The sequence below is a fragment of the Sorex fumeus genome, unplaced genomic scaffold (genome assembly GCF_029834395.1).
Source record: "Sorex fumeus unplaced genomic scaffold, SorFum_2.1 ptg000169l, whole genome shotgun sequence".
NCBI lineage: Eukaryota > Metazoa > Chordata > Mammalia > Eulipotyphla > Soricidae > Sorex > Sorex fumeus.
The window spans coordinates 449,834-462,102 of record NW_026606226.1 but is presented as its reverse complement, the minus strand read 5'-3'; the positions used below and the strand labels follow the sequence as shown (position 1 = coordinate 462,102).

General features: G+C 43.0%; 1 protein-coding gene across 3 annotated transcripts in view; it reads left to right on the top strand.

Annotated features, from left to right (window-relative positions):
- The window catches only part of CBL (Cbl proto-oncogene), a 68,207-nt gene that overhangs the window by 41,812 nt on the left and 14,126 nt on the right, over positions 1–12,269 (top strand). For all 3 annotated transcript variants that reach the window (XM_056107664.1, XM_056107663.1, XM_056107665.1), the window contains 4 exons: positions 6,277–6,423; positions 8,043–8,199; positions 9,448–9,569; positions 9,987–10,124. In XM_056107664.1, the coding sequence (XP_055963639.1) occupies positions 6,277–6,423; positions 8,043–8,199; positions 9,448–9,569; positions 9,987–10,124 (564 nt within the window). The remainder of the gene's footprint in view (positions 1–6,276; positions 6,424–8,042; positions 8,200–9,447; positions 9,570–9,986; positions 10,125–12,269) is intronic.

The following is a 12,269-nucleotide window of genomic DNA, read 5'->3' as shown; positions in this document are numbered from 1 at the left end:
ATAGATAGATAGATATAGATTGTGTGTGTTTGGAGAATTTTGTTTTGGGGCCACACCTAGTGGTGCTCAGGGCTTACTCCTGGCTCTGCTTTCAGGGATTAGTGAGGCTCTGATGACCATATGGGTGCTGGGGAATCGAACCCAGGTCAGCCACGTACAAGGCAAGCGCCTTACCCCTTGTACTATCTCTCCATCCTTGAAGAATTGTTAAGACATAGTATAGGAACTGAAGTAAGTGCTGACAGGATTTATGAAAGTCTTGCTTACTTTGTAATAAGCCCAAGCACTCATCATGTCTTGTTACTCTAAATTTTCATGTTTAGATGGCGAAATCTGTCATACACACCATAGACACTCACCCAGAGACCTAAGGCTTTAAGTGTTATCCAACAGAATTTCAGCTTCAGTGAGTTTCAGAGTGCCCTGGCCCAAGGGCTTAAAGAGATGATTTCCTTTGAGGACGTGTGATGCTTATGGTGTGCATCTGGTGCGGTTTACAGAAATACACACTGGATGTTTTGTTGGCAGGGATGCAGCCTTAAGTAGGAAAGTGTCTTAAATTGATTTTCAGAACTATTTCAGTCAGCACTTTGAACTGCTCTTGGGGCCGAGGTGCCATTACATCCCTGTGATCAATAGCTTGCCCTTTTTCATGACTTCCTTCAAAAATTGAAAAAAGCTTTCTGTGCATCGTTTATGTATGGATATTTGATCCCAAATTCAGCCTAGTGCTAGGAACCGGGAGGTTGACTGTCAGTGGAAAATTATTTGAAGGGTCAAAGATGCCGACACACCCAGGTCATCACAGGACTCTGGCTATCTGCATTCAGAATCGCCTTTTAGGGAGCTGTTGAAGACCACCTCTGCAAAACAGCAGCTCTTTTTCTTGGCTGGGTTTCCTTTGAAGCACTTTGTTCCCATCCTCTGATATTCTCATGGTCATGTAACTTCCACAAAACCAGGAGTTTGGGTCACCATAGGCCTAGTACAGTAGATTATGGGCACTCTCATGTTTTTTTCTGAAGCCATAGGAAGATTAGAAGTTGGGCCAGGTGCCCAAAGGGCTATAAAACACCTCAGAGCTGGATTCAGTTCTAACTCAAGATAGGACTCAACCCACATAAAGACAGCTGCAGTGAGGATGCTGCGGGGGAAGTGGTCAGTCCAACCCTCTGGAGCATCATTTCCTTCACATGGGTCTTATTTCAGACAAGGGAAGAAACAGATATGAGAGGTTCAGAGATGGGAAATGAATAAGAGAAAAGTTATGTGTAAGAAAAGGTGTAATAATGGATGGAGAGATAATACAGTGGGTAGGTATGTAGCATCCCATATGGTCCCCCCTGTACCACAGGAGTAATTTCTGAGTGCAGAGCCAAGAGTGACCCCTGAGCATCGCCGGGTGTGGTCTAAAACTCCTTCCCACTGGAAAAAAAAAACATAGTAAATTTTTTATAATCTGTAATATTGCAGGTTGACTGCAATATGTAAGTGAAGAATTAAACAGTTACAAAAAGCAATTTCACTGTCCAGGACAGTGAAAAATCTGAGGGTGTCTTTGTCCTATTGGCACTGTAGCATGGCATTTTCCCTCCTTAAAATCAATTATTTATATGCAGTATGAGTACATTTATTTATTTATTTAGTTTTGTTTTGGACCACACTGCAGGCTCAGGGCTGAGTCTTGGCTCTGTGCAGATAGATCACTCCTAGTGAGGCTGAGGGGCTATATGCAGACCCAAGGATCTAATCCAGGTTGGCCACATGCAAGATATGTATTTACCCACTGTATTATTTCTCTGGCCCCTGATTAAATTAATATAGGAGGATACTGAAACGTGAACTTTGAGTTAAAGAGTAGGTAGGCAAATGAGTTTTTATTAGAATAAGAATATAATTCAAATGGAGCTGGAGAGATAGCACAGTGGGTAGGGTGTTTGCCTTGCACGTGACTGACCCGGGTTTGATTCCCAGCATCCCATAAGGTCTCCTTAGGATCGCCAGGAGCAACCCCTGAGTGTGCATCTCTGGGTGTGACCCAAAAAGGAAAAAAAGAATATAATTCAAAGATAAGATTAGGGGCTAGAGAGATGTCTCAATGGGCTGGTGCACATGCTTTGTGTGCAGGAGGCCCAGGTTTAATCCTCAGCATTGCACGGTTCCCCAGGCACCACTGGGAGGAACCCCGAGCACTGCCAAGTGTGGCTTCAAAGCAAAATCTACTACAAAATCTTGGCATGGGGGCAAGAGATAGTATAGTAGATAGAGTTCTTGCCTTGCATGTGACTGACAGGAGTTTTATTCCCAGGGCCACTATAAGCAATCCCTGAACACAGAGTCAGGTCCTAGGTCCTGAGTACTACCAGGTATAGTTGAAAAAAACCAAAAAACTCAAAATAAGATACACCAAAAAAAAGACAAAGGAAACCCAAGTTAATGTAAGATATGGAGATCTGTAAGATGTGGAGAATCATCAAAAGGGAAAAAGCCAGAGCTAGTCTGAAATTTTGAACATGTAGAAAGTAGGATGGTGATGCCATTAATTCCAGAAATAGGGAACACGAAGAAAGCACATATGGAAAGGAAGTGGGTTCAGTATTGAGCATGTGGCTTTGAATGGAGAAATGTGTGGGCAGTGAAAGGTCTAAAATGGTAGGAATCTTATGCAGTGTAGGGTTTGTTTGTTTGGGTTTGGGGGGGCACACCCAGTGTTGCTCAAGGGCTACTCTGGTCACAGTGCCCCTTGCTTACTTAGGACACTATATCATTCAGGGATCAAACCTGGGACTTCAGCATGCAAAACATGAGCTTTGAGCTGTCTCCCCAGCCTACAAGTAGATTTTGAAGCCTTAGGTTGCAAAGGAAGAGTAAGGAAGATAAGCAGAGAAAAAGAAAAAAGAAAAGAGAGAACAAATTCTTGGGAAGTAGCTCTCTCAAAATAGTGAGAAAAACAGCTAAAAGAAGCAAAGCAAGTCAGAGGACCAAGAGAGGACAGTGTGGGAGAAAACAGGCAGTGGTGAAGAAGTTAAGATTCAAAGCTGCTTCTTTGAGAAAGTGCTCAGTAACCTCTGGAGTGTCCTCTCTTTTCTTCTGTAAGGGTCCTATATTCTGTTATGCTTTTGAACATAGTCTTCAAACAGTAGATCTCAACAGTTTAGACTCAAGGGACCCATGGACTCTCACCTTTGTTTGGAAGTGACTGGCAGAATGGTCCGTGTTCTGGAGGGTCAGGCTTCTGAGCACTCTGATGATTGTTGAAAACTGGAGGGTAAGGTCATTTGCAAGTATCTGTATGTGGCACATTTTCTGTCTGGTGATCACCCTCACAATTTCGCTGTGGTAGATTCTTGTTCTTTACTGTTTTTTTGTTTCTTCTGCTAACCAGCAATAAATGCAGGCTTTGAAAAAGCAGGAGGAGGAATAAAGAAGTGGGGTTGCTTAATGCCTCTATTTGTTTGATCTCACTCATGCTATTTTAGGTTGACTCGAAGAAATGTTCATTTTTTTTGCAGGTGGGTGGCATTTGGGGACCTCACCCAGTGATCCTCAGGGCTTACCCTTTTCTGTGCATGGGGCTCACTCCTGGCAATACTGGGCATTGAGCTGGGGTCGGGTCAAACTCAGGTCGGCCTCATGCAAGGCAAGTACCTTAATCCCTGTACTATCTCTCTGACCCGAAGAATGTTTAAATTTTTTACTTTTGTCGGTGCTTTTAGAAAACCAATAATAAACTAGATGGAGAACGATTTCTACACTTAAAGGAACAGAAAAGAAAGGTTTTTTTTTTTTTTTTTTTTTTTGCTTGTTGGGTCACACCTGACAATGCACAGGGTTTACTCCTGTCTCTGCACTCAGGAATTATTCCTGGCAGAGCTCAGGGGACCATATGGGATGCTGGAAATCAAACCCATGTTGGCCACTTGCAAGGCAAATGCCCTACCCGCTGTGCTATCACTCCAGCCCCAGAAAAAAGAGTTTTGTCTCTATTAAAGAATGATTTTTAGAGGATCAAATTAAAATTTGATCATGAATCTTTGTTTGGGGACCATGTTCAGTGGTGCTCAAGGGCTATTCCCAAATACATTACCATATACTAGGTAGTAGGGAATGAACCCAGGCTGCCTATGTGCAAAGTTTGTACAGTAGCCCTATAAGTTATCTTCCTGGCCCTCGATCTGATCATAAATGGACTTGACATTTTATAAGTTACTTGTATGACAAGAATAGACTTTTTTTTTTTTGGTGCCCAACATGGGGCATGAAAGAGTAGACTTGAATACATGAATACTAATTATTAAGAAAACTGAGAATAAACAAGTGTAATTAGTAGATAATTTTTTTTCTTTTTGGGTCACACCTGGCAATGCACAGGGGTTACTCCTGGCTCTGCACTCAGGAATTACCCCTGGCGGTGCTTGGGGGACCATATGTGGGATACTGGGAATCGAACCCAGGTCAGCCGCATACAAGGCAAATGCCCTCCCCACGGTGCTATCGCTCCAGCCCCATTTAGTAGGTGACTTAGATTATGTAACACTGTCTACAGCCTGTTCTGTCCAATGATACCATTAAAGTTAACATTTGGGATGTTGCTCAGTAGTAGAAATGGGAGTATGTCTGAGCATTGGGTTCATTTCCAGCACCCTAAAAAAAATAAGATAATCTGATTAAAGCACACACCTAGAGCCAGAGAAATAGTATAGGTATTAAGGTCTTTGTCCTGCTGGCCCTAATTCGAATCCCAGCACCACAATATGATCCCTTAAGCACTGACAGAGGTCCTCTTTGGGTTCAGGGCCTGAAACAGCTCCTGAAAGCAAATGCACATCTAAAAGTAAAGACATCACCTATTGAGTGCATTGGTACTGTATGGCATCTCAGTTGCTACCATTAACCGTAGCAAATGCATGTATGTAAGCAATTTTACATGGTTTGGATATCAGCATTTCATTTTTGTAAAGGAAGAGGACAAATCTTTGACAAAGATTATATTTATTAGGTCTGCATATTAGATAATCATTTCACTGAAAATTTCTGTGATTTGAATTATATGACCATTTTTTGTTCCTGGGTTCCCCGAAGTGGTGCATGGACCTCCTGCATAGAGCATGCTTTCCTTGAACATAATCTGTGCGCCAACTCTGGCTTCTCTATGATAATTTTTAGAATTTGAAGAAATTTATGCAAAGCAGGAGATGTAGTTTGCTTTTCTAACATTTCCTTTTGTGAGTGATTATAGCATCTTATAAGTTGTCTTATACTTAATTGTTGAGTTCTCTGATGTGTCATTGTAAACTTATAAATTAATGTTGACTTATTGCTGTTATCAGGATCAGTCAAGATCAAGAGCTGTACTACTGACAAAACTTCCTCTTAATTTGGTTTTGTTTTGTTTTGGGGCCTCATCTTGAGGTGCTCAGGCGATCCCGTAGCTCAGTGCTTGGGAGTGCTTAGGGACCATATGGTTCTAGGGATGGAACCCTGCATGCAAAACCTACACTCATTCCCTTTGAGCCATCTCCCTAATTTTCTCTGATTTTCTTTTTACAAGAAATGGTTTAATAGAGGGAGTGATAGACGGTAGTGAATGCAAACATATTCCTTTTATCAGTGCTTGGTGCGGGGGTGGGGGGGCGGTTTATTCCCAGTGCTTGGTGGTTACCTAGCTCTGTATCTTTGGCATGATGTTAGAGCAAAAACAGTTTCTGAAGCTCCTCTCTGAACAGGTTGTTTAATATCCTTAACTGCTTTTTCCTTCCTCTCATTAATTACCCCGGAGTGTTCTATATCTTGAATAATTGATCATAAAAATGGTTGGAGTTCAATGGGTAGACCGCTTGTTTTGCACATGGCCAACCCTGGTTTGGTCCCCAACGTCACATATGGTTCCCTTAGTCCTGCAAGGAATGATCCCTGAGCACAGAGCCAGAAGTAATCCCTTAAGTACCACTGGGTGTGCCCCCCCAGACTGTATACAAATAATAAAGGTTATTTATAAATACTCTTTTGGGGAAGAGATTTTTGAGACATTCAGTGATGCCCAGGGTCTACTTCTGGCTCTGTGCTCAGGATTACTCCTGGTTGTGGTTGTGGGACCGTATATGATGCCAGGGATCTAACCCAGATGGGCCATGTATATGGCAACTACCTTTGTGTCACCTCTTCAACCCTTATATATGTACTATGTTAATCACATGCCTGGTATGGTGAATTCACTGTCTATAAAGCAAAAATTATGTGTAATTCTATAATTATTGCCCTTCTGATCTTTTGCAGGAGAAACCTAACCAAGCTGTCCCTCATCTTCAGCCACATGCTGGCAGAACTGAAAGGAATCTTTCCCAGTGGTCTCTTCCAAGGAGACACATTTCGAATTACTAAAGCAGATGCTGCAGAATTTTGGCGGAAAGCTTTTGGTGAAAAGTAAGTCTCAAAATGATGAATTTAAACTGTAAAGAATTAAAGCGTTTGGGGCTGGAGCAATAGCACAGCGGGTAGGGCATTTGCCTTGACGTCGCCAACCTGGGTTCAATTCCCAGCGCCCCATATGGTCCTATGAGCACCGCCAGGAGTAATTCCTGAGTGCAGAGCCAGGAGTAACCCCTGTGCATTGCCGGGTGTGACCCAAAAAAAGCAAAAAAGGGGGGGAAAGAAAAGAATTAAAGGTTTGCTCTGGCAAAGTTTTTGTTTAATTCTTTTATCAATAAAATATTTAAAACATGGGAAAACAAAAAATAATCTTTTGTGTACTTCCTGGCTCAAATATTGACACTTTCAGGCATTATGTAGAGTCTCCCAGAGAGCCTGCTCAGAGAGCTGGAGGGTCATTCCCAATAGCACTCAGCCAACCCAAGCTGGGTAGTTCAGTGTTCATTTTTTTTGCGCCACACCTAGTCATGCTGTTTGCTTACTCTTCGCTCTTTGCTCAGGGGTCCTGCCTGGTGGGATTTAATGAAACATATGTAGTGCTGAGGATTGAACCTAGGTTGACTTCACACAAGGCAAGTGCCTTAGCTGCTGTGCTCTCTCTGGCCCCAAGATTTGCTTGAGCGGGCCCAGTAACATCTCCATTGGAGACTTTGTTGTGGCCCCAAGATTATCATTTTAAAAAGATCCTTATCAATTCAGTTGAAAGCTGTGCTCACTCATTGGGCCACACCCAGCTTTCTGGGGGAGAGGGGGTTATTCCTGCTCAGGGATCATGCCTGGCAGAATTGAGAGAACCATATGGGGTGCCCAGGATTGAATCTGGGCCAAGAGTGTGCAAGGCAAGAGCCCTACCCTCTGTACCATCATCTCTTCCACCCCTTTCCCTGCAGCTTTAAAATGAGTTTAGGGGCCGGAGAGATAATACATTGACTAAGTTGCTTGTCTGGCATGTATCCAACCCATTTTTAATCCTTAGACTGCATAAGTTCCCTGAGCAAGTATACTCTGAGCACCATCCAATGTGGTCCTAAAACAGAACAATACAAAACATAAAGTGAGTTGAAACACAAGCTTTCAGTTAGTAAATATCTAGCCACAAATTGCACTTAAAAAGAATAATCTCATTTTTCTTTCTATGCTTCTCTAATAGGAGAAATGTTTGAACAGAGATGAGAGGGGGTTCATTGTGACATTCTGCCCTAGACTAGTGGAAAAGGGCTTCTGTTACTAATTTACTCCTTAGAAAAATTTAAAAAGAGGTCATTTATTCCCTTTCTGTTGTCAGTTCAAAATAGATCTTGGGGCTGGAGCAATAGCACAGTGGGTAGGGCGTTTGCCTTACATGTGGCCGACCTGGGAATTCCCAGCATCCATATGGTCCCCTGAGCACCACCAGGAGTAATTCCTGAGTGTATGAGCCAGGAGTAACCCCTGTGCATCACCGGGTGTGGCCTGAAAAACAAAACAAAACAGAGCTCAGCTTCTTTAAAAGAATTGAAATTGATACTGCTTTCACTGTAAGACTCTTTCTCTTCCTTGCTTATAGTAGTGCCCAGAATTACCTGTCATCTCACTCTGTTCTTTCTGTCCCCCCGCCCCCGCACCCCAAACAGGACAATAGTCCCCTGGAAGAGTTTCCGACAAGCTCTTCATGAAGTCCATCCCATCAGTTCTGGACTGGAGGCCATGGCTCTGAAGTCCACGATTGATCTGACCTGCAATGATTATATTTCAGTTTTTGAATTTGACATCTTTACACGACTGTTTCAGGTAAGATGCTAAAAAGTTGGGCAGATTAGTTATTGCTTCTTTTCTGAAGCGAAAGCATTTTGAAGAATAACATTTAGGATTTTGCCTATTCTAAAAGTGTATTTTGGGGAATTAATAGTTCAGTGTAAGGAATTTGCTTTGTCTGAGGCTGATCCCAGTTTGATCCCTAGCACCATGTATAATTCCCTAATCTCTGTCAGGAGTAGCCCCTGAGCGCTGTTGGGCATTGTCCAAAAAACACCACTCCTACCCCTTAAAATATTTTTTCCAGGGTCAGAGCAATAGTACAGTGGATAAGGTGTTTGCCTTACACGTGGCCAACCTAGGTTCCATCCCTGGCATTCCATTGGTCCCTCAAGCACCACCAGGTGTAATTCCTAAGTGCACAGCCAGTAGTAACTCCTGAGCATCGCTGGGTGTAACCCCCAAAAACACCTGCCCCCCCCCCAAAAAAAAGTTATTTTTTCAGGCGAGGGATGTGACTCCATGGTAGAGTATTTGCCTTGCATGTCTGAAGTCCTAGTACCATAAAACAGGGAGAAAAAAAATTTTTTTCTTGATGAGATAGTGTAAGCAGAAAACAGTCTTAACATTTTATAATGTACATCTGTATACTATTACAGTAAAATAGAATATGAATATAATTACTGGGAACCAGGGAAATCCCATAAAAAGGCTGGAGCACAAGCTTTGCATGCATGGTCGCTGAATCAGGTCCCCCCAGCAGATGTGGCCCTGCTGGCCCTCAGCGCTATAGCTTAGCACTGTGTGGAAGGACCCAAGCAGCAGCCCTGCAGGTCCACAGAGCCCTGGGCCTCCTAAGGGCAACTTGAGAGCATCTACCAAAGAGTACAACATGCCCGTTGCCCTTATTTATTTGTTAATAAATATTATTCTTTTGTTTCATGGTGGTAGGATATCCAGTAGTGGATATGGATAGTTATTTGTTATTGGGCATTTATGTGTATATATATCTCCAACTTACTTCCTATTCTGTTGAAATTCTTAACTATATACCTATATACTTCCCTACCCTCTCACTCTACTATTGCGCTAGCCTCTGTTCTGTTCTTAACCTTTCAGAGTGCTAGTCTCCCAAGTATGTTTTTTGTCTTTTCTTGACATTTCAAGGTATAATCAGAGCACTGTAATAGTAATTTGAGAATCGACATGATTTTTCCTTCTCTTCCTTGCTCTGAGTATGACTGCATGAGAGCCTACCATCTGACTGATCTCTTGTTTCCTTAGCCCTGGTCCTCTTTGCTCAGGAACTGGAACAGTCTTGCTGTAACTCATCCTGGCTACATGGCTTTCCTGACATATGATGAAGTAAAAGCTCGTCTTCAGAAATTCATCCACAAGCCTGGCAGGTCGGTACCAGCAAGCGAAACAGGTTTGTTTGCCTGAATTTTAGGATCTTAGGACCTTTGTTACAACAGAGGCTATGTGATCTTTCATTGGTTTCTTCCTGGCTGTGTTTCTGCAATTGGATTGATGTATTTTATTAAGGAAATTGACTATTCAGATCCTGTGATTTGATAAATACTCACCCCTATTTTGTTATTTCTGGAGGATGGAGTCTGGGAGTCAGTATGCAAGCATGTGCTCCAGCCCATTAACCAATCTCCCACCCCCTGATAAATGCTTATTAAACTTGTATGTCCTTTGCTTTTGGTCTCTAGTCCCTAAAGAATCTATTATTGACGGTTCTTTTGATTCTTGTCTGTCTTGCCATCCATCCCAGTGTGAGCATATCTATTAAAGATTCCATTTATCTCTGTTCTCAGTTACATTTTCCGGCTGAGCTGTACTCGTCTGGGTCAGTGGGCTATTGGGTATGTCACAGCTGACGGAAACATCCTCCAAACAATTCCTCACAATAAACCTCTCTTCCAAGCCCTGATCGACGGCTTCAGGGAAGGCTTGTGAGTACCTGTGGTTTGCCATCAGCCAGGAACTGTGGGTTGTAAAACTTGGTCATTAGTTCTGTCTTCTTTAGTTACTACGTAAGCAGTAAACTTTTCCAAATGTTAACTGCTTTTAAGTCTGTGTTAAATTTAAAAGTGATAGAGATACCAATGAGCTGGGCTTTAGTTCACCAGCATTGAAGAGTTAGACACGACCTTCAGCCTGACCTCCTGGGGGCTCAGCAAAATTTCACAGGGTCTAATTTAATAATCTTCGTTAACATGTATGACTAAGTTCCTTTGAGTCACACTTCCTTTGAGAATTCAAACTGATTATCAGTTGATAAGTACTAAAAATACCAGTTAATTCGGTATCAAAAACTGCTTCTGGGGGCTGGAGTGATAGCACAGCGGGTAGGGTGTTTGCCTTGCATGCAGCCGACCCAGGTTCGATTCCCAGCATCCCATATGGTTCCCTGAGCACTGCCAGGAGTCATTCCTGAGTGCAAAGCCAGGAGTAACCCCTGAGCATCGCCAGATGTGACCCGAAAAGCAAAAAAAAAAAAAAAAAAACAACTACTTCTGGGCCCTGGGAAAGCTCAGAGGTACGAGGAGGACTTGTGTGACGACTCACGTGTGACACCCAGCACCAGTCTCCAATGAGCACTGTGACTAAATGTGTGAACGCCACAATCCAGAGAGTGAGCTAGTGAGTGGTCCTGCAACAACAAAGGAGGGTGGGGGAGAGGTGTTAACTTTGTATTTTTACATTGTATGTCTATTTTTTTTATGGTTTGGTGTTTGGATCACACCTTTCTGTGCTTGGTGGGAGGATCTTTGGGGACCTTCTGGATCTCAGAGGTCTCACAAGCAAAGCTTTCACTCTAGCCCTTTTTTGGGGTGTGGGTGAACACATCACTTAGGGCACTCTGGACTATGAGCTAAGGAGTTGCTCAAGTATGTGCTCCAGCTGTTTTTTAGGCCTGTGTTAGCTGACTTGTTTCCTGTTACTTTCTTTTTTAATTGGCATCTATTAGTATTTGGGTTGTAAACAAGAATATTTCAGGCCTTTGGTCAAAAAGCAAATGCATGTTAAGTTACTAGAGTTTAAACTTTGTGGGCCAGAGAAAGATTGCTCAATGGGCTGAGCACAGACTTTACAGATGGCAGACCCAGGTTCAGGTTGACTCTGACAGCATGGAGTTCAGGCACTGGCGGGTGTGGCCTAAAGCCAAACAATAATTTATACTTTCTGGTCATTGATAGGGTAGAATAGAGAGGTGAGGGCCAGTGATGTGCCTCACATGAGGGAGCACTACATCAGTCAGACGCCTCATGGCTGTCCCTCTGGCAGCACTGTGTGTGCCCTGCTGGTGCTTGAGCACCACACAAGACCAAAGGGATCAGAGTGGAGATGATAGATGTGAGCTTCCTTCGGAGGGTGGCCACCCAGCAGTGCTCAAGGATTACTCCTGGCTTTGCACTCAGGTGATCATTTCTGATGGGGCTCCAGGAACCATATCATTTGAGGTGCTGGGAATTGAACCCAGGTCAGTCATGTGCAAGGCAAGTGCCCTACCCACTATACTCTCTAGTCCCAATGTTATTAAATAGGGGATACCAAAAAATTAATTCAGACCTAATATTAGCTGCTTGGGTAAGGCTCATCAGAGGTTGTTGTGTTTTTTGTTTTTAAATATTGTTAAAACAAATATCACCATATAAGAATATATAACACTAGAATTATGGCACTGGTAAAAGCTGACATGGCTGCCTTTTTACAGAAGAGGTTTGTGAGCCCTGCACTTTAAAGACAGAGCCTGTGGATATTCACCCAGGTTTGATCCACAGTACTGCATATGGTCCCCCAGCCCCTTCAGGAGTGATCCCTGAGCACAGCCAGGTGTGGTCCCAGAACTCCTCCACCCCAGCCTCCCCATATAAAAGAGCCTGTGGTATTGTACCCTGGAGAAAGAGTGTCAGAGTTTGAAAGTACCATCTTAAGATTTTTTTTTTAATGCAGAATGGCCCTTTTCTTTCCTTATAATTCTTATGCATGTATGAATGATTCCCCCATCTCTTCCCCTTATTGCTTTCATTACAGTGACCAGGAGCGCCACTTACCTGGTTGTGGTGCTCACACATTCAGTTGTGGGATTGACT